The sequence below is a fragment of the Peromyscus leucopus genome, chromosome 8a (genome assembly GCF_004664715.2).
Source record: "Peromyscus leucopus breed LL Stock chromosome 8a, UCI_PerLeu_2.1, whole genome shotgun sequence".
NCBI classification, from domain to species: domain Eukaryota; kingdom Metazoa; phylum Chordata; class Mammalia; order Rodentia; family Cricetidae; genus Peromyscus; species Peromyscus leucopus.
Window position 1 is genome coordinate 28,282,263 of NC_051085.1, and position 22,040 is coordinate 28,304,302.

Genomic DNA, 22,040 nt, shown 5'->3' on the forward strand with positions numbered 1-22,040 from the left:
CTCTCGACTCAGGGGTGCCTCCCTTTCATCTTTCTAGGTCTCTGAGGTTCTTCATTAGGGAGGCCCTTCCTTCCCTGACGACCACACTTAAGTAACATAGCACTCCTGTTTACTCTTAATTTTCACTTCAAAAAAAAAAAAAAAAATCACTGCTACCCGCCACTTGCCAGCCAAGGAGGATTGTTAGTTCTCCAAAGTGACTGTTCTGGCTCCCTTGGTTCCATTTCCCAACCTCAGAGGAGTCTCACAGCTCTACAGCAGCTGTTCGAGGCGATTTTTACTTTTAAGTCTCCCGGTGTCACATTAAATGGTGACTTTTATGCAATCACCTAACAATTTTTCTAAACTTAAAGGGAAGACTATTTACCTATCTAAATTGTTCAAGTCTAACTTTTAAAAGAAAACAACAAAATAAGGAAAGAAAACACTTGTCAGCAATCCTCAAGGACTGCTGGTAAAAACGGTGAAGGAAACTGAACTCTGTACTGGGTTACCGAGGAGGTTTTTGCTTTGTTAGGGAAAAAGAACCTAAGCCCTAACCAAACAATTCACACACTGGCATGAGAAGCCTCCTAGTTTTCACAGTAACACAATCATCCTTTTGATGACCGGCCCATCTGATGAATTTCAGTGTCCAAGACACAAAGGGGAAACACTGGTACCATGCTTGTTCCTTTTCCTTATGAAAATTGTTTTCAGATACAAAGCCGGACAACCCTCTGCAATAACTACTCAGTCGAGATGGTGGGTTCCCCACAGAAGTGGACAGGCCACAAAGAAGATGCCCTGGCTGAATGTGTTAGGATCCTGACCTCACTCCTGGGGGTCTGGGGTCTTGGGTCTTACATCATCAGGGGGTGCTGGCAACTACCAATCTGCGCCTTAAAAAAGCCAGACATGGACCCCATGCTCTCTCTCTGTTCCCTCTCTGCTCTCCGCTCTGCTCCCTCCCCCCCAGGCCTGGCTGCCCTCTCTCTCCCCCACTTTCCCTCCTAATAAAGCTCTCTGTAACTCTGGTAGTCGTGGCTGAGGCTCATGACTTTTCCACAGGTAACCAGGGCCATTTACCTATCAGAATGTTCTTCACTAACTCTAATACTCACAACATGGGAGCTATACAGCCTCACAGCTTAGAACAAAAGCTCAAGACAGTACTCCAGAAGGCAGTAGCTCCTTTTGGAGCAAAACCTACAGAGACTATCTAATGCTGTGGCAAGAGCAGACTTGACAAAGCCTTACAGGGATTGGAATATTTTTCAGATCCCTGCTCAGCTGTAAACTGACACCACTAATTCACTGAACTTAAATAGTCACATCTGGAAAGAGGGACATTCATCTGCTTGAAGCACATATTACCTGGTGGTTCCTTAAAACTGTATGGAAGACTCTCTAGAGTTAACAGCCACATCCATCAATACCCACTGACAAACCCTGGGAGACAGCAGTGTGTACAGGCCTATTCTGGAACTTCTTTTACTAGGAAAAGTAGCATATGGTCAATCTGTGTCAATCACCCACTAATGGGACACCATGTTAGCATAGGAATAGTCTGTTTTATCTACTTATATAATATCTAAGTCGTTCAAGTTCATATTTAAGAACTATATGAAGGAACAATCAAAATGCAATTTTTTGATAATAATGCACTATAGAATTATAATTTTTTAAACTATTTAATTATATAACCAAAAATGTTCAAAAACTTTCTTTTCACTAAAATTAACCATAATAATCACTTTTGTTATATAAAAAGAAAAGCATTTCAATAAAAATGTACCATTATCTCTCTTATAAGAAATTTAATATTAATTCCTAATTTACTAGTTATCAGTATGATAAATAATATGAAAAAAGCAACATCACCTCATTTCCATGCATATGTTAGTAAAACTACAAATATGTAGCTCATCTGAACTCTAACACAAAAGCACTAATATTTATTTGTACTATCTCCCCAGAGAAATGAGTATGTATTTCTTTTATTATTATTATTTAAAACCATATTTAAAATTAATCCTTTGAGGCTTAGAATGTTTTCTTGTATGCTGGAAGTTTGGTAACTTCTGAAAGCATACCTTCAAATCTAAGAAAATTGTTTTACAATTATTTGAATTAAGATTCATATGCAGCGGGCAGTGGTGGCACATGACTTGAATCCCAGCACTTGGGACACAGAAGCAGGCGGATCTCTGTGAGTTTGAGGCCAGCCTGGTCTAAAGAAAGAGTTCTAAGACAGCCAGAGCTACAGAGTAACCATGTCTGGAAAAAAAAAGAAAAAGAAAAAGATTCATATACAAACTTACCCCCCAAATCCTTTAGAATTGTTAGCAATTAATAAGTATAAGAAATTAAGCCACATTAGAGATCATAATCAAATAAAACCAAGAGAAACAGGTTTATCCAACAGCTTATAACCACAAACAAAAATACATACTGATTCTTTATGTGTGCTGTCAACAGAACGGAAATATGTGGTGAGAGGGACAACCTGAATGCAGAATTATTTCACTCTGAGAGTAACATTCATTTACTAACTTGGGGGTAACTGTCTACGCCTCTAAACGATGTCTGGTAGTCTTACTAACTAGATCATCACTTTCTGACCCCAGTGGACTAGAAAAGATGAGTAGAATCCAAAATTATAAATGTGTTTACCTCCATCTAGGCTCCTTGAGACACGTTTACTAGAGGCACGCTCAAAGTGTGGTGCTGGCCTATCTATGAGGGTGCTTGCTTGGCGGGTCTGTGCCTGGGTACGTCCACTGTAGCGGAATTTGGACCCCAAGGTCAAGAACTTGGCCTTTGGTGGCTGCTCTGGAGACACAAGCCTACAAGTGAAAAGAAAAAACAGAGACTTCAGGTACATGAAAAACAAACAAACAAACAAACAAACCAGGTACATATTTTTAAGATCTCATTTTAAATATTAGTCAAAAACAGTGCTACATATAAGCTTTTACAAAAACATCCTTCCTACCTATGTGATTTTATTGTTTTGTTTTAGAGACAAGGTCTGACTATACAGCCCTAACTGGCTTCAAACTCCCTGGGCAAACCAGACTGGTCTCCAACTCATCCACCTGTCCCGGCTCCCAAGTGCTGTGATTAAATTGCAACGCCACACCAGGTCATATGTAGTTTTAGAATAGGTCACAGATTTTTTTTTTCCCCCAGCCCAACCAAATAGCAGCTGTTCTGAGTATGCATCAAGATATTTACTTGTGTTAGTGTAAATCATTTGTAGAAAACTCGTACGTCTGAATTTGTGCTGCTAGCTATAAATGCCAAGTGAAAAGCCCATTATCATTAGCAATTGTTAATATTTATGCTTCTTTCTGGTTGGGAAAAAAAAAAACAAAAACATGTAACTCAAGAATCTGTTCCATTAAGTAATTCTTCCCTGAAGAACAGAACTTACACAGTGATCCACAGAGATGACTAATATTCCTTTTTGTCAACATAATTCTACTATGTAAGCCTTGGGTTCATAATGCATGAATTCAAACCTTAATCACAAGTGCTTACTTTTTAATAAGGAAGCCAATCTTTTTTGATACAACTGAAATTATCTTGTCATTGTTTACTTGGGAGTTGAAAAAAAAACTTAACAAAAACATAGTCTCAGAGATCTTACAATTTATTATTAAGATTTTAGTTGACAGTTCATGAATATGGAGATTTCAATCATTTTCCAAGGACAAGTCATTTTTACAAGTTTTTTCTAAAGTCAGTCCAAGCATTCCTAGATCGTCAGTGTAAGTTTTGGAATGTTTCTGCTGAGTGAATGGTAGGTTCTAAGGCAAGGTGAAGTCAGCTGTGATAACTATGAGAGGTAATCCCCCTTCAACTCAAAAATCTCAAAATAGCATTTATCAAAAAAAAAAAAAAAAAACACTATGTCAGAATTAAATGATAAATAAACTAATTAATATACATCATGCTTTCTTGGTCCAAATCTACTCATATGGTAAAGTGTAACTATACAAAGCACATTCCATCTCCTGCCTATAAATTTTCATAAGATACACACGATGGCGCACTACAACAGTGCTGAGAATGTGTACTCTGATGGCTGTTTATTCACCGGGGACTGATGGCAGAGCGTCTCTAGCTAGCAATGCTACGGAACAAGCCCTTCACCTGCTTTGCAAGAATGCAGACCCCTACAGAAATAGGAGCTAAGGACGCTGACAAGCTTATCGGGGCAGCCACTGCGGGAAAAGCACTCTCTGGAAAGTCACACTGGTCTTGTCTATTAATGAAGTCCACTCTCAAGAGACCAGTGGAGGGAAAGAGGAAAAGACCATCACAATGGAGACTCAAAAAGAAATCGCCAAAGAAAATTCTGAAATTATAGACAGAATGTCTACTTTATGGAGAGAGCTATGAGGAGAAAAAAAAAACTTAAAGATCATGGATTTTAAAGAGATATATCACTTTAAAATTTTAATATATTTTCTGCTTCTTTTACAAAGTAACTTCAAAACAATTGAGAAGCCTTTCACTCATCCGGAAACAATTTTAAAGAAAATGTAAAATCTTTCAGAGGAGTTTCCCCAGCTTTCCAATTACTACTTTACTTTCTGTAATTCCATAAGGGCCTGTGCACTGGCCTGTTCCTGTTGTCGCCTTCTGTAGTCTGTCAAGTCTAGACATAGCCAAACGCCCATCCTAACGGGCTTTTGCTTTGTTTTGTTTGAGGGTTTCAATGTTGCCCAGACTGGTCTCAAATCCATGAACTCAAGTGTTAGTCTGCCCTGTCCTTGTCCCCTTTCCCTCTCCCACATCTGGGACAACGGGTAAGCACCCTTTTAGTGTTCTCCTTCCTGGTGTCACACGGATGTAGCCTTGAGGAATAAGTAACTTCTGTGCTCTGTGTGTTGGAAATCTAGCAAAGGGAAATTGCTGCAAGCCCTGTGACCTCTGGCCCATTACCAGAGCTACTACCAAAGTGCTGTGTCGTAGGAAACATACAACAATATAGTCTTCAGAATGAACGTTAGAATGAATCTGGTTTTGCTGTGTCCCCCCACCCAATTTGAAAGGTAACTTTTCTCATTAACAGAGTCTGAGAAGACATTTAACATCCATGTCCAATGAGAGAGGTACTCTACACAATCAAATTTCTTCTAATTTACTTTCTGTTAAGGTAATGGTGAGCCAACTGGTTACTATTTAAGTAAATATCAGAATAATTGTCCATCAAGCATTTTTGCATGAGATATTTTACAAAAATATGTAAATTTAAGACATGCAAGAAAAACATTTAAAGGGTAAATATATAGTACAATTAAAAGAAAGAAAAAATAATTGAAATGGCTTTATTTATTTCAAATGGGATGAAAAACTTTCTTATCTAAATGTCACTGGTAAACCAAAGCATTAGCTTACTGGTAGTTTTCCAATGACAAATAAATTATGAAGTAATTAAATTGCAATTAAATAGAAATTAATATCAAAACAAAAAAGGATCAAACACTGGAAGTTTTCTCTAAGATAATTTTTTGGGGATTGAAATCAGAGATTTCCACAGAACATTAAAAACCTTGAGCAAAATGATCTAATTAATGATGTGTCAAAAACGAATCAACGTTTATATATTTGACTGCTTTGACAGCAAACTTGCTATCTGCTCAGGCTAGGCCTGTATGACAGGAGATCTAGCTATATAGAGGTAGGCCCAAGCTTCTTCAGGAAAAGTTTATTCAGGTTGCCAAGAACCATGAACTTTTCGAGGACTTCCATGATTAGTATAACTGAGTTAGATTCAAATATATGTTAAATTATATGTCTCCTCTAAAATTGGTGTATTAGTGTACTCTCGAAAATGAATATTTTCTGTTTCACTGTAAGAACCAGTCATTTGTAATAGCTACAATTTGTTTTTTATTTAAAAAAATAGTGATAGTGTCAATGATGATAATGAACATTACTATACAACAGAAATAGATTGTTTGCTTCACACGTAAACTCCCATGTAATTTTGAAAACAATCCCATGAGGAAATGAAGGAACTCTTCATTAGTACCACACAGCTGAATAACTCATCCTCATTACACAGGTAGTGTGCTGCAGAACAGCATCCGACCCTGAGTCTAGAGAAAACACTTCAACCTGGCTGGCTTTATAAACCACAATGACCAAAACCAGAGGAGATGAAAGGAACCAAACTACTGGGAAACATACGCCCCCAAAGAAAAGGCTTAAAAGGGGACAGACACAAGCTATAGTTTGAGATAAAAGGAAATTTGGGGTGGGGGCGGGGAGTTCACTGTTGCTGTGTTGCTTGCTTGAGACAGGGTCTCACTAGCTCACTAAGCAGATAAGGCTAGTCTTGAACTCACGAAGATCCGCCCTGCCTCTACTTCCCAAGTACTGAGATTAGAAGAATCATGGGGGCTCTTTAGGAGTTTCGTTGTGGGGGCTTTGTTTGTTAAAGAAGGCATGGGTGCATGACTGGCCAACGACGTCAGAGGAGGCATCTACTACAAAGTAAACTTACCCAGCAAACTCCTTTGGGGAAGGGATGAAAGAAACAATCAAAGCAATGTCTACCCATTCCTTGAAAAGGAGAAGGTTTTTTAAAAGTGAAGGTGGTGAGATGACGAGATAAAAAATTAGGAGGGAAAGACAATAAACAAAGTGGAGACCTCGTGACCCCAGATTCTACAGTGGATGCGCTGCACCTAGCGCAGTCCTGAGGAGAGGCTGTATGGAAGGCTCTGGAAGATCACGAACATTTCGGAGGACAAGGGAGGTCAAAGGACCGGCCGCCGGCCGGCAAGAAGCGAGGACCCAGTTAATGGTGGAAAGTACTTTCTGAAGTGGCGTCAATCCACAACGTTGTGTTCACGGACCGACCACCCGCAGGAGTGCGGCTTCCTTACGGCTGACAACACAGGCGCCCAAGTGGGCCCGGCAGGCCGTCAGACGGACCCACAGCCACACACTGCGGAAGCGGCTGTGCTGGGGAGGGGCCTGAGGACCGTCAGACCATCTTGACCAAACCACCCAAGAGAGCAGTGGCGGGCTCCAGCTGACCGAGAATGTTCGGCTGGAACCTCCAGCTCCCTCCTGCTGATCCGAAAAGCCCTTTTCCTGTTTCTCTCTGTCTCTCCAAACCCCTCCCCTCTCGGGGAGTCTCCAACAAAGGGAAGGCACCAAAAAGCTCAGTTCTGCATTCCTGGCGGCTGTGGCAGCTCCTCCCCTGAAGTTGCCAGCAGCCATCCCCACCGAAAGTGCTCAGCTTTTGACCAGACTTGGGCACAAACCCAGCTTGTGGTGGACACATCATCACCCCTCACCTACAAGCTATATGATCCCCCTGCTTTATCAGGCACATGACTTCTCTGGCCCAATCTCTGGGGCTGGAGGACTCTCCCGGGAGTCGCTTTGCTCAAATAAACCTGTTCTTTTACTGTTTCAATTAGGCTTGATCTGGCTTACAGTGTCAGTGGAAAAACCTATTATCGAGATACAGAAAACCTATTAAGAAAGAGGTTAAGTCCAGAAGAGCTGGTAAGAAAAAACTCTGAATTATAAGTGATGACAGAAAGAACCGCAGCAGGTGGTGTGAGGATGGGGTGGTGGAAGGGAGACAGTGACAACAAGAAGGCAGATCAAAGCACCGGCCTCAGGTAACAAACAACCAGCATGAAACATGGCTTCCAGCAGAGTCAGAAACCCTGAGGCAGGGCACAGTCACATCTGCCATGGTATCCATTCTACCTAACCTGGACAGGGTACCCAGGGCAACTGCACGAGACTGTTCAAGTTACCTGTAGAAAGTGTGATGCTCCACACATACTTTCCATAGCCTTTTAGCTGCCCGGTGGTTTGGCAATTTGAATCCAATGGTGCTCTCAAACTGCTCCAGCTGGAATAAATCCGTAAAACAAAATCAGCCGATTCCTTAAGCACTGGCTACATGCTACTGTAAGCCGATTCGGTAATTTCTGTCAGGAATAATTCTTGTTTAGAAAGTATTAGTCTATCTATAGTCAGACAAAATAAAAAAATTTCAGACTGTGATACTGCTTCTATGAAAAGCAAGTATTAATTGCCCATGTGAAATGACTATTCATTCCCACTAAAACACATTCCATCACTTAACTGAGTCAACAGAAAAAAATGAGCTCCCACTGTGCGTGGGGGTGGGAGGTGGGTCACAAAAAGATCCCTTCTTATGAAAGATATAGTGGTTGTGTATATCAGAAACAGGAATGTTCGTATGTAGGTTATCATCAAGAACCCTGGCTTGTGTACCACACAAGAACAAAGAAGAGCTTCTTTTTGCAGTATTTTCATGGCAGGAATTCATTCATCTCTCCTACTAGCAAAGGAAACACTGATAGTGTGTTAGCTAAGCCAAGGGTACAAGGCATTGCTTACCTCTGCTGGTCTAACCTTAATGTAGAAATTACTGCGCTTATAGGAAATTTTCAGGATCTTCGGCCAAGCAAAACGATTAATTCTCAGTCTGTCTTTGTAAATGAGAAGGCCATTAGCACACACACCCAGCTTGATGTCCACACCCTCAGAGTCCTGCCAAGTATAAACCATTCGACAGTTAGAATGACAAGTTACATAGACAGAGGCAAAGCAGACCTCAAATGATTGAAAACGTCAACATGTTCGTATTTAAATTTTAGTGACAGTGCCTAAGTTAATTCCAAGAGTAGAACACATGCTCATATTAAATGATTCATCTTCAGGAATTGGGTTGAATTTACAAAGAACTATAGAAATATCATTTAAAAGATATAAAAATCTGGAAAAAAATCAATTTCTGTATTCGAAAGCTCTGAAAAAAGACCCAAATTTCAGCATCTCGAAGATACAGAAGATAGAATGCTTCCCTGGAGTAAGTCCAACCCTCGTGGACCGTCTGCTGGCATACTGCTATGCTGACTGACAGCTGTTAGACTTACACCTGTATTTTGCAAAACACCAATCCCCAGAAAATCTCTCTTCTAGGCTGCCAGTGTTGAAAGCTCTGAATTCTTTCAAGCATTTTCAGCAACTTAAGTGCTGACAAGCAGTTCTCATTAAGCATCCCTTCAGCTGACATATTGCAAAGGACTAGAGACAATTTCTGAAGTTATTATTAGTTTTCTTTTCCCAGAGATTTAATTTGGAACCGATGGTAATATAGAATAACCATGAGCGTGAAAAGGTTTTACTTAGGTACAGACGAAAGCAGAAAGCTGACAGCCTAAAGTGTATTTTAAAAAGGAGAAAGGAACAACTTTCCCCTCGTATTTCACAGTGCGGAAGAGAAGAGGTACACAATGTTCAAAGCACATGAGCAGTTACCCTGCAGGGTGCAGGTGATCTCAGTCAAGAGACAAACGCAACACTGCTACTCAGAGTTGTACAGTTTAAGAAATCATTAACAACGGGGGATAAATTTTCACATGCACAAAGCAAAGACAAACAGCACATTAAGTCTAAGTCCCAATTCAGTAACAAAAAAGTGTTTTGCGGCATCATTACTAAGAATGATCTAACACAAGTTATAGTTTGTTTTCAAAATAAAAGTACAGTATAGCCTACAGATGTTAATTTCATTATCTGCTGTGATACCTGAGTAACACAAATAAAATTACATTACAGCACATTGAGCAGTTTCTGAAACACTGGGTTGCCAAGATGGCCTAGCCAATAAAACACTGCAAAAGCCTGATGACCTGAGTTCAACCCCCAGAACTGACGTAAAGGTAGACAGAGAAAACCAGCTCCACAAAGTTGTCACTGACGGCCACATGCACCATGGAGTGTACACCACAGCATGTGAACGGCCACTTACATATCAAATACACAACTCTAAAAAAAAAATTTAAAAACAGCCCGGGCGGCGGTGGCGCACGCCTTTAATCCCACCACTCAGGAGGCAGAGCCAGGAGGATCTCTGTGAGTTTAAGACCAACCTGGTTGGTCTACAGAGCGAGATCCAGGACAGGCACCAAAAAACATAAAGAAACTCGATCTCAAAAAAAAAAAAAAATTAAAAACTTAAAATACCAATACTCTATTCTCTGGTATCCTGGCAGCCTCAACTCTCTCTAGGAACAGCAGATAAAGCTGGGTGAGTTAGGCACAGGTGCCCAAACTAGTTGGCACCAAACTCAAAGTGTCTATTTGCCAAAAGCATCACTACCCCCGGCCAAAGAGAGAGGGCAAGAGATGGCAGAAAATGGCATGTTCTCACATAGCTGAGGAGGCAACACTCACTGCAAACACTCACAAAGCCAGCTCCATCTAGTCTGAAGCAATCTTTAGACAGGACAAAGAACTATTTTTATTTTATTTAAAAAGAAACACTACCAGTATTCAAGCAGATGGGTGGAGGTGTGGCTGGCTCACATACTGTTTTAGATTTATCAGGATTTGTGAGAACAGAATTACTGATAAAGGGTATGAAGTGTAAGGGGAAAAGCATTCCTTAATCTCCCATGTCTGAGCTATGCCATTCAGCAACAGTAAAAAACAGCTGACTATAAAGTTACCCTCTGCTCTGCTCTTCAGGAAGCTGTGCGGTGTGGATGGTCTTCTAAGAGGTTTGAGATGCTGAAGAGTTCTTGCCCAAGATCAAGGAGACAAAGGGAAGGAGGTCAGGGGTTAAGTGAACAGGCTCCCTCCCTGTGTGGTCACATCAGCTGGCTGGTTCTAACAGGGGCTCCTCTGAAGAAAACCTCTCCAGACCAGCTTCTGCCCAGGTCCCAGCAGCCACTCTGCCTTCCACCCTTCAGAACTAGAGGGTGCAGGTGGGCCACTGGCACCATCTCGGGGTCCCTGCTTCTCTGTGCTTTCATGCCCCTTCGACAAGACTTTCCATTCAACATTCTTGAACTTGTCTTAACTTGAGTTTGCTATCTTAATGCTTCAAATAGGAGGAAGAAGAATGTGAGTTCGAGGTCAGGAAAAATATTTTGTGAAAATAAAATTTTACATGGCACATACTTTAAAACTACTACAGGACTTCTTTTCCATGAGTCACAAATATGCTGGTTATTAACTCGTTCTAACAGATGATAAATAATGAATAATGACACTTGATTGTTCTGTTCCTAACTGCACAGCGAAACCTGACATTACATTCATGATCAAGCTTCCCTTTTAACACTCTAGTATTAAGAGAAAAGAATCCTGACATTTTGCAGTAGTTCCCTAAGAACTGGCTTTTACTTGATGATCTACAAAGCAAGGAGATAGAAGAGCTACATACAGCGAAGGCTGCAGGGTGTAGCTCACTGGTAGAGTATTTGCCTCATGAGTTCAATCCTTAGTCCTCCCACCCTCTCAAGAAAATTATATATAGCAAAATAAACAGAAATGAAAGAAGTAAAGATGGGAGAATCTTTTCAGACCTGTCCTCTCTCATCCTTTGGTTTCTTCATTAACCAAAAAAGGAGTGGGGGGGTGGTGTCCAACAAAACCCTCCAGCATCAGAAAGAGCAAATTTACTACCTAGTAGCATCTATCAAAGAGTATTAGGCAGAGCTGATTGCCAGCAATAGATGACATTAGACAAGTCATTCTCTTTACTATTTCACGTATTTATAAAATAAATACATTCAAATTTTGAAAAGATAGTCTATGTGGAAGTGTTTTTTTTTTATCTTAAAAGTTCTGTATCATCCAGCAGTTTAAACATGATGTTACCAGAGACTATTTACTGATCTAAAGGGGGGGGGGGATTATAAATGTAAATAAAGCTGCAATGAAAAGTGTCCTATATAAAAGGGTCATTCGACCCACAAAGGGTTGCAACCCACAAGTTGAGAACCACTTGTCTAGCAGAAGCCGGGACCCAGCATGAACCATGGCCTCAGGGTAAGGTTAGTTAAGGCTACCAAAGGCAGTTTTGTGGTAAGAACTCTCAAAGGGGCATTCATTAAAACACTTGATGAAACTTCTCAACTATGTTCATTTATTTTAAATAGCCAGAACTGGGAAACAACCTAGATGCCCCTAAACTGAAGAATGAATAGGTGGATAGTAGATGTAAAGCAAAGGCTAACCAGGCTACAATCCACAGTCCCAGAGAAACTAGGAAGACCTTAAGAGGGATACATGGATCACCCTGGGAAGGGGAAATAGATGAGATCTCCTGGGAAAACTGGGGTAGAGGGAAGGGATAGAAAGGAGGGGAAGGGGATGGGAACATGAGGGACCCCGATGGTTGAGTAGGGGGAGGGATGGAGAAGGAAAGCATCAAAAGGGACTTCTTGTTGACATTATGAGGTTAGGAAGAAACCTGGTGCCAGGGAAAATCCCAGGAACCCACAACAATGACCCCAGCTAAGACTCCTAGCAATTATAGTGGAGAGGGTGTCTGAACTGGCTTTCTGCTATAATCAGATTGGTGACTATCCTAATTGTCATCGTAGAACCTTCATCCAATAACTGATGGGAGCAGATGTAGAGACCCAAAGCCAAGCACTGGGCTGAACTCCTGGAGTCCACTCGAAGAGAGAGAGGAAGGATTATATGAGCAAGGGAGGGTCAAGACCATGAAATCCACAGACACAGCTGACCTGAACTCTTGGGAGCTCACAGACTCTAGATAGCTAGGAGGCCTGCACGGGACCAACAGAGGCCCTCTGCATGTGGGTGACAGTTATGTAGATTGGTCTGTCTGTGGGGCCCCTAGCAGTGGGACCAGGATCTGTCCCAGACACATGAGCTGACTTTCTGAAACCTATTCCCTATGGTGGGATGCCTTGCTTAATCTTGATGAAGAGGGAGGAGCTTAGTTCTGCCTCAACTTGATATTCCATGCTTTGTTGACTCCTGTGGGAGGCCTTACCCTTTCTGAGGAGTGGATGGGAGGATGGGGTAGGAAAGAGGAGGGGGGAGGGAACAGGAGGAGAGGAAGGAGCAGAAACTGTGTTGGTATGTAAAATAAATTTTTAAAAATGGAAACAAAACAATGATGAAAGAAGAAGCAGGGAGAGGACAGGTGATTCCCACACTCATGAATTTTGTAAGTGGTCACCAAGAAATATTGAAGACTCAAGTGGAGACAAACAGCATTTTCCAAAATGAACCAGGCTTTGTGAAACTGAAGATTTCCTAGAACGACAGTTGCTAAACTGGAATAATGTTATTCCCACTGAATTTACAATACCTTGGCATGATGCAGGTCAACACCGTACATGGAAAGCCTCTTTGCATTTTCTAAGAACTGAGAATCAGCTTGTGCTGGAGATAAGCCTCTGAGAATCAAAAGAAACTGTGTTACCGAGAGATGCAAATATGCTCAAAATAGATACAGGAGTGTGTCTGATTGGGAGTGCAGGGAGTAACTCAGAGAGTAAGACAAGCTGCAGCTCCATCTCTACCACTTGCTACGACGGTCATTTCATCTTAGCCTGCTCAGGTCAAGGAGGCCAATTTCTACACTTACCATTTTTATCCTTAAAATGATGCTTTCCATTATTCTCACTGGGGAAGAAGACTGGGCAATAATAGGCGCAACATAAGCTAACAGGGCTCTGGCCCAACAGTCTTCATTTCCAACATAACATTTCATACCTAGCACCTCAAATCTGAGTGACAGAATAAATGTCTGCTGAGTAGAATTTAAATACAGAAATAAAGTCAAATACTGATCTTTTTAATTTTTTTAAACAAAAGTCAATGTATAAGGCCCCTTAAGCATTTTAAATCTGTGAAAGTTATTCAAATGATTTTAGTCAAAATTTCATAAAATTATGGCTTGAAAATATAAAACATTTGTAGTTTTAAGAGATTCTGAAAACTTATGTAACCTCAATTTTGACAGAAATAGAAAGTATTTAAGGTATACACAGCATTCAAGTAATTTATGTCATCCTCACCTAAACTAAAGGGCTATATGTTCTGTGGCCTGTGAGGACAGCTGCACATTTCAGCTATCCCGTACCCATCACCATCTATCATTCCAATCCAGATGCTTCAACACATCCTAGTTTTTTAAAAAATCGTTATTTTCATTTTTTGAAAGTCTCAAACACATATATAGTGTGTTTTGATATCATCTACCCCCACTACCTCCCTGGCTTTCTTATTAAATACAGGAATAGAGATACTAAGAAGCAAATGAATTGTAAAGTAAGGCCAAACCAAGTATACCCAAGTCTGCTTCCTGTGTGTCTGTTAAGGATGGGACAGAGAAGGAAGTGTCAGATGGGAATCTACATTATCCTGATAAAAGAGTGTAGTTTCAAGAACACAATCCCCATATTACAGTAAGAAGAACACTAAAAGGACATCTCAAGATCTAGCTGCTGGTTGTCTCCATCAGTGCTGGACGAGCTCCAGAAGGAGAAAGGAGATAAGCTAAAAACTTGGCCTCTAACATCCAGCAAGTATCCAAACTACGTCACCCTGTCCCGGCGCTGGTCTCTCCAGCTAGCAGGGCAACAGACCTGTGAGTCTTATGCAGCTCTGCCACCTTTTCTTCCAGCTCCCTGGTCTGGGATGGGGCGAACTGGAAGTCACTAAGATCCATGCTGTCATACTCTTCTGGGTCATAGTCTCCATGTTCAGCCTGCAGTGTGTAGGATCCCAAAAGGGCATGAGTCACAAAGGAACAGGGCAGGCGGCCAGAGGCAATGTCCTGCCGCAGCTGAAGGCACAGGAAATATCTGAGGGAGCAGGAAGAGAAAAGGATAGAGAAGAAACATTAGTTAACGTTAGAGCACCTTCAATTCCTTAAACTTTAGTAATACACTGTAAACATACACCTAGGAACTCTTTATATTCACAGCAAAAATAGCCTTTGCATAACATGAAGTTCAGCCTGCTCCTACACTGGTGGCTTATTTTAAAAACTAAGTTTAAGTTAATAAAGAGAATAGACATCTTTTGTTGTTGTTGTCTCTACCCATGACTGTAAGACCCACTTTTCTCCCTTTCCTTGCTCTCTACCCCTACATGCCAACACACCAGAGATCATACCCTAAGCAAATCACTGTGCAGTTACAAAAGCTACTATTTATTATTTACTAGCTGGAGCTAATTCAGTCAAGGCATGATTAAAATATGAGTAGTAATTAATTAGCGGTGTGCTGGTATTTAGCAACAGATGGCAAGGTGAAAATAAACAAAACGCCTGCCATTTTTCCAATCATGGCAATAAATGTCCATATGACATCTGTACACTGAAACGAACACAGGCAAACATGGAGTATACTATTAAAAAAATACTTTCACATTAGAATCTGAAATACAAAAGGTATGCCTTTAATCATATATATAACATAGGAAGCTAAGCTGCCTGCAATATTTTAAGTGTTTTATGACTTGAATATAAAGGGAGAACAGTGTGTGTGTGTGTAAAGTTTTGAAACTGGCAATACTTCAGCTCTTTGTAAGAAGATCCATTTTTTAAGTAAACATCTAAGTTTGTTTTGTTTTGTTTTCAACGCTGCTTTGAGGCTACTGTGAGGGCTCAGTAGCTACAGCAGCTGCAGCCCAAAGACACATGCCTAATGTCCTGAATTCAACCCCTAGAGCCTGTATCGAGGTGGGAGAAGAACGCACCCCACAAAGTTTCTTCTTACTTCCACTTGTGTACCCCGGCATGCACTCCTGCAAACACAATGATAAGCAAGCGAGGAAACAAGCCAGTGTGTGTGTGTGTGTGCGTGTGGTGTGTGTGTGTGTGTGTGTGTGTCTGTCTGTCTGGAGGGAATGGATACGGCTTAGCTGTTAAGAGCACTTAGGGCTCTTACAGGGAACCCAGCTTTGCTTCTCCACACCCATCTAGGGCTCAGAACTGCCTGTGACTCACCCCCCTCATCTGCCCTGGGGGCACTAGGCATGCATATGGTGCACATACAGATATGCAGGCAAAAACTTATACCACACATTCTTATTGCTTAGATTTTCAGTCCTAAAGTTACAGCCATGCTCACAGAGCATAGCAATAAAACAAGTCATAAGCAAAGATGCATTTTAAAAATGTAAATGCAAAGTACCTGGTGATATCTTCAGTCAATTGAGAAGGATCCGGAGGATAAAATTTCACATTAAAAGTGAACAGCCAGGGAAGGTCTGTATTTACAAAATGTCAATTATTTACCAAACAATTGTTTGTTTGTTTTTTATTTAGAGTAATTTAGTATAAACATGACAATAACAAGAAAATTTTTAAAACTATAAATTAATATAAGTAAGCCACTAGAGAATAATAGGTTTATTATTATTAGAGAGTTAATCTATTACTATAATAGAGTAAACCTATTAGAGAATGGGTTTTACTTTTTCTAAATACATATTTTATATGGTGATTTACTACACAATAAATTAAATAATCTCCATCCAATAGTTCTTGGATAAATTAGTTTCACCTATGAGATTTCTAGCTGCTAAATATTCCCCATTCCAAAAGAAAAGAAAAGAAAGGAGAAAAGAGAAAAGAAAAGAAGGAGGGGAGGGGAGGGTGGAGGGGGAAAGGGGGAGGGGAGGGTGGAGGGGGGAAAGGGGGAGAGGGAGGGGGGGAGGGGAGGGAGAGAGAAGAGAAGAGAAGAGAAGAGAAGAGAAGAGAAGAGAAGAGAAGAGAAGAGAAGAGAAGAGAAGAGAAGAGAAGAGAAGAGAAGAGAAGAGAAGAGAAAAAGAGAAACCGTGGGCTTTTCACACTGTTGGCAAACATGAAATGATCCAGCAGTCACAGTAGATACTCAGGAAATGTTTGTATAATGGAAATGCTCAAAGAGATCCTAAAGATGGAAAAGTAGGAATAGGGAAATATCCTGACATACTTTAAGACAAAACCATTTCTCGGGTTTTAGAGCATGGACCTACAGGACCACACCATGTAAAAAACCCAGACACTGTGCACACATCCTTCTGTGAGGTGACCACCAATCCATAAAAAGTAAAGTCACAACAAGACTATTATTTCCCAATGGCATCTTGTTTATCTGCTTTCCAGGTGGTAACAACTAGCACAGAGCTACCTGAGTATGACGACATTCACAGGTTTTTACTAGAACTTCTTTATTTTACGTATTTCCAAAACCCAAGAATGCTAAATAAACATTTTTTTACTGAAAAAATTGTATATATTTATGCTACAGAAGATATATGAAATACGTATACATCATGGAATGGCTGAAGGGAGTAATTAACAAAGAAATTACCTCACATACTTATTTTTGTGGTAAGAACACTTAAAATCTACTAATGGTTTTTAAATTTAATTGTTATCCCTAATTTTACTTGGCTACATAAAAAATAGTTCAACTAATTATGGGTTATTTCTATATACATACAGCCTAATAGATATACTACTGAGAAAATAACCAAAACTTAAGGTAAATTTTAAGTGAAAACCATTAGGCTTGCCAACTCCTAGGTAACTCAGAAGATTAGTTCTAATCTAATAGGACAAATCACAGAAGTTCTATTGCAACAGGAAAACTACATTTTCTAAGCTGCATCCACAGAGGAGACAGTGCCGGGAATCATTTAAAGAACTCCAGTGGTTTAGAAAAGCCACTGAATTGTTACTGCTATTCCTTTGCCAAACCACGAGGGCAAACATCCCGAAATAACTCTAAAAAAACACTTCAAAAATAACCAAGACATAAGAACATGATTCATAATCAACCGGAGTCTCGCTTTCCAAGTTTTTCAAACACTTTTACTTGCAAAGTTTCCTGTCAAGTTTTCAAACTTGCTTTTTAAGCTTTCTTCTGAAGGGCAATTCCCAACAGGAAATATCTGTGACTCTGAATGAGTAGCACAAAGCAAACTCAGGAAAGAACTCTATGGGCCATCAATCACATTTCGGACATTGCCTTGTTCTTTCTTTTTGGGTCACCTGGCAGATCTGGGTTCAGAGAAAGTATAAGCACTACATCTTTTTGAGGCACACCCTTCACAGAGCATGTATCAGTTGCAGAAGAAACAAAGGAAGGATTTCTCTGACAGTTTCTTCCACAATGCTAGCGTTATGCAGCTCTGTCCACTCACTACTTCTTCCCTGCTTTTCCATCATGGATGGAACAGCAAATAATAAAATGCAAAAGAGAAAGAAGAAGGCAATGAATGCTGAATGTCAGAGTAATTCAAAGATAGAATGCATGGCACTATTCTAGTTTCATGCTCAAAGTCCCAAATTTTAGACCGTGTCTCAGTTCTAGACAAGGCCAAAAGACTGGTCAATGAAAAGTTATTCTTAAAAGGTAAAAACATGAGGGCTAGAGAGATGGCTCAGAGGTTAAGAGCACTGGCTGCTCTTTCAGAGGACTCGGGTTCAATTCCCAGCACCCATATGGCAGCTCACAACTGTCTGTAACTCCAGTTCCAGGGGATCTGAAATCTTCACACCAATGCACATAAAATAAAAATAAATTAATTAATTTTTTAAAATTACAAAATTTAAAAAAGGTAAAACATGAATCTACAAAGAGAACAACAGATAAGCTCAAAAAGAACAGAAAACCAGGCATAGTTGTACTTCCCTATAATCCCAAATTCAGGAAGCTAAAGCATTAGGAGTTCACAGTCAGTATGGACAACAGTGAAATCCTGTGCATAAATAAATTAAAGCTGGGCGGTGGTGGCACATGCCTTTAATCCCAGCGCTCAGGAGGCAGAGGCAGGCGGATCTCTGTGAGTTCGATGCCAGCCTGGGCTACAGAGTGAGTTCCAGGAAAGGCACCAAAACTACACAGAGAAACCCTGTCTCAAAACACACACACACACACACACACACACACACACACACACACACACACACACAGAGAGAGAGAGAGAGAGAGAGAGAGAGAAATTAATTAATTAATTAATTAATGCATAGAAGGGGAAATGATGGAAAGACTAAGCTTTGTTATTGAAGGGAGAAAAAATAAAACAGAAGAATGGACACTAACATGGAAGACAGATAGATAGAAGAACCAAGAGAACTGAATTGTTTCAGTGTTTTGATATCAGAATAATAAAGGAGCAGAAAACATAGAAATGGCATCAAGAATACAGGGGACTTTGCAGGTTGGTTTTCAGGAAATGGCTTGTCCCTGGATAGCCCTCGGGCCCAGTCTTAGAAGGGCTGTGAGGAACTTAACTATACTTCAGATTTTTCACCCGGGTCTTAAGTGTTCTAGGCTGTTCTTAGCTCTCTACCTGTTTCAGGTATTCACAAACTCTGAAGCCAGTATCAGAGACTCCTCAGCAATTCTAACACGTTTAGGCACCTCTGTCCCAGACACATCTATGCAGGGAGCTGAGGCTGGCTAAGTGGGAAGCATGGTGTCACGGGGGAATCACTACAATGAAAATGAATGGTAGAAACAGAAAGGAACAAGCACCACTAACTGTCACACCGGAGTCTAAGGCTGGTAAAGCCATTTGGAACTTTGGAATGGACCACAGGGAAGACAGGCAGCTCTGGAAAGACTTCTGCTTAGCTCTCATCCTGGAGTCTTCACTCCAGTAGATAGGAACAATGTGCTTATGTGCCTCTAGAACACAGGATATGCTCAACAGTGAGAATCTACAGTTCCAAACTAAAATGGAAGGATATCTGTATTAGGTATACATGGAGCAAACTGTCTCAACCAAAGAGTGAAATGTGAGGGTGAGGAGACAGCTCCGTCAGTAAAAGCCTGCTGTGCGAATATGAAGACAGAACTCAATCTCCAGCACCCATGTGAGAACAGGGCAGAGCAGTGGCATGCATCTGCAACCCAGCTTGGGGTGGAGAACCAGGGAGATGGGTACATTCAATGGCTTGGCAAATTCAAAACTGATGGGCTCCAGGTTCAGTGAGGAAATGTTATCTCAAAAAACCAGGAGAGTAATCAAGAAGACACCAAAAGTGGACCTCTGTCATGTGCATGCATGTACGTACACACACACACACACACACACACACACACACACACACACACACACACTCAGATATATACAACATAAATTTCACTCCAAAAAGTCCAATGTATTTTTTTTTAAGTCAGGCTGTTATTTTATATCAATAGATTCCACAAACATGTAAGAATAAGTCTATAGCCTCCTGAAAGAGAAGAGTCTCTGAGCCATCTACAGTCACAATCAATACTTTTAGTTTTGTAGGGTTTTTGTTGTTGTTGTTGTTTGGTTTTTGTTTTGTTTTTGAGGTAGAATTGCACTGTGTAGCCTACAGTGGCCTGGAACTCAAGATCCCCTGCCTCTCAGCCTCTTGAGTGTTAGGATTGCAAGCACGTGGCACCATATTCAACTAAACAGTGACAATTCCCCAAGTGTCTTATAGTAGTAGCATTGGTTTCAGCATGCAAAACTGAACCATCACCATATTCTGTATTACTATAGTATTTACCCATACAGGTTTTTATTAAACACAGAAATAATACAGATTAATTTGAATTTGAGTATGGTTGTTTAAATACTCACTTCTCAGCTGTCTCTTTATTTCTTTTGCTGGATCTAGCCAGTTCTGCAGGAGGGAAGAAAAAAATTAGTTATCCATAAGAACTACCCCCCAAACCAAATGGAACAGTTTATAATTCATAACTTACATCTCATAAAGTCCACTATAAGTAGTTTTCACCTATTAGCATATTGGGATAGTGTGTGTGTGTGTGCGCGTGTGTGTGTGTGTGCGTGTGCGTGTGTGTGTGTGTGTGTGGTGTGCACACGACTGTGCAAGCCCATGTGTGTAATAACATGCGTGATTTCTTTAAGGTGAATTTCATGCATTTCATTTTCTTGGAATATGATCCAAATGTTTATCTAATGATAAGGTACACTTTATCTATATAATCTTTACTACAGAGAGCTGCTCACAAATCTCTCTCGGACACTGAAATAATCAGCTGTTCACAGTTCACTTTTACTTAAGAAGGATAACTTTGGGTTGGAAACTGCTGGCTCAGAGTGTACATGCCCTGATCCAAAGCAGTCATTTCAACCTCCAGAGCCAATGTCTTCACACACACACACACACACACACACACACACACACACACACACACACACACACACACCTCCTTAGCCTCCTGCCACGACAGCTCCTCCATGCTAGGGAACGATAACACCAGATTAGTGACAGTGTTTTCCTTCCTGGTCTTAACATCCTTTCTTCCTTTTCTCCTTTCTTCTTCATTTGAAGTTAGAAAACACAATTCTAAGCAAGGAACATCCTTCCATTTGCCTCTCATTTCTCTTTTTTGAGAAGGCTAACAGAAAAAAAAAAAAATTGGGTTTTTTTTTTTATTAGTCTTTTAAAGAAAAAAAAAACACCAATTTTGAACCACCTAATGATAGTAAATCTTTCAAACTGTATAGCAAACAGTTCCCACAAATTTTCAAAAATTTGTACTTGTATTTTTTCCACCCTACTGTTAAGCCATAAGAAATTCATTCACCTCCTAATGCAGAACAAATACATCTTTTGAAATACAACACATTGACTCAAAAAACTGACTGTACAGCAAGTCAGTCTGGTTTTTAACAAGTATCTCAAATAATGTATTATAACACCTGCATTTAAATACAATTTATTCCCATGCAGCAAGAATAAAGTGCGTATTGTTACATGGGAAGTAATTATCTATCAATTCTTTGAAATGATGCAACAGAACATGACAAACACTAAAAAGTATTAACAACAGCACCCTTTGAAAGTAGCCCTCAGATTTTACTACACCATTCACAGCCTCAACTCTGGCAGCAAGGGTCCAAGGTATATGTGTCTCTGTCCTAACACTGGTCACATTCAAAGCTCTCATTAAAGAGCCTCCAGAGCATGGTCCGGTTTCATTATTCCTGGTGTCCCAGCTGCATGGTGCAGTGATGTGAGGGGCCAGTGGGACCCTGCACCTCTAGTGCCATGGTAGGAAGCAGCTCTATTTTCGCCACTTAGAAAAAAGTACAGCATTCAGCTTCCTCACCCTGCAGCTGCTGTCTTACACATAGTTGACTCACAAATGGCAACTATGTTAAGTGCACAAGACCAAGAAAAGCCCATCATTCAGCTTCTAGCCCAAGCTGAACTGAGGCTGGGGAGAGATGAAGGAGGGTTCAATGTGTGGGGCTGAAAACAAGCA

The 22,040-nt window shown here is 40.6% G+C and overlaps 1 protein-coding gene across 1 annotated transcript in view; it reads right to left on the reverse strand.

The window, feature by feature from the left end:
• The window catches only part of Epb41l2 (erythrocyte membrane protein band 4.1 like 2), a 109,846-nt gene that overhangs the window by 38,587 nt on the left and 49,219 nt on the right, over positions 1-22,040 (reverse strand). Inside the window, 7 exon segments of the mRNA XM_037200510.1 lie at positions 2,656-2,828; positions 7,779-7,876; positions 8,392-8,544; positions 13,133-13,220; positions 14,415-14,633; positions 15,969-16,044; positions 20,386-20,428. Of these exon segments, the coding sequence (XP_037056405.1) occupies positions 2,656-2,828; positions 7,779-7,876; positions 8,392-8,544; positions 13,133-13,220; positions 14,415-14,633; positions 15,969-16,044; positions 20,386-20,428 (850 nt within the window).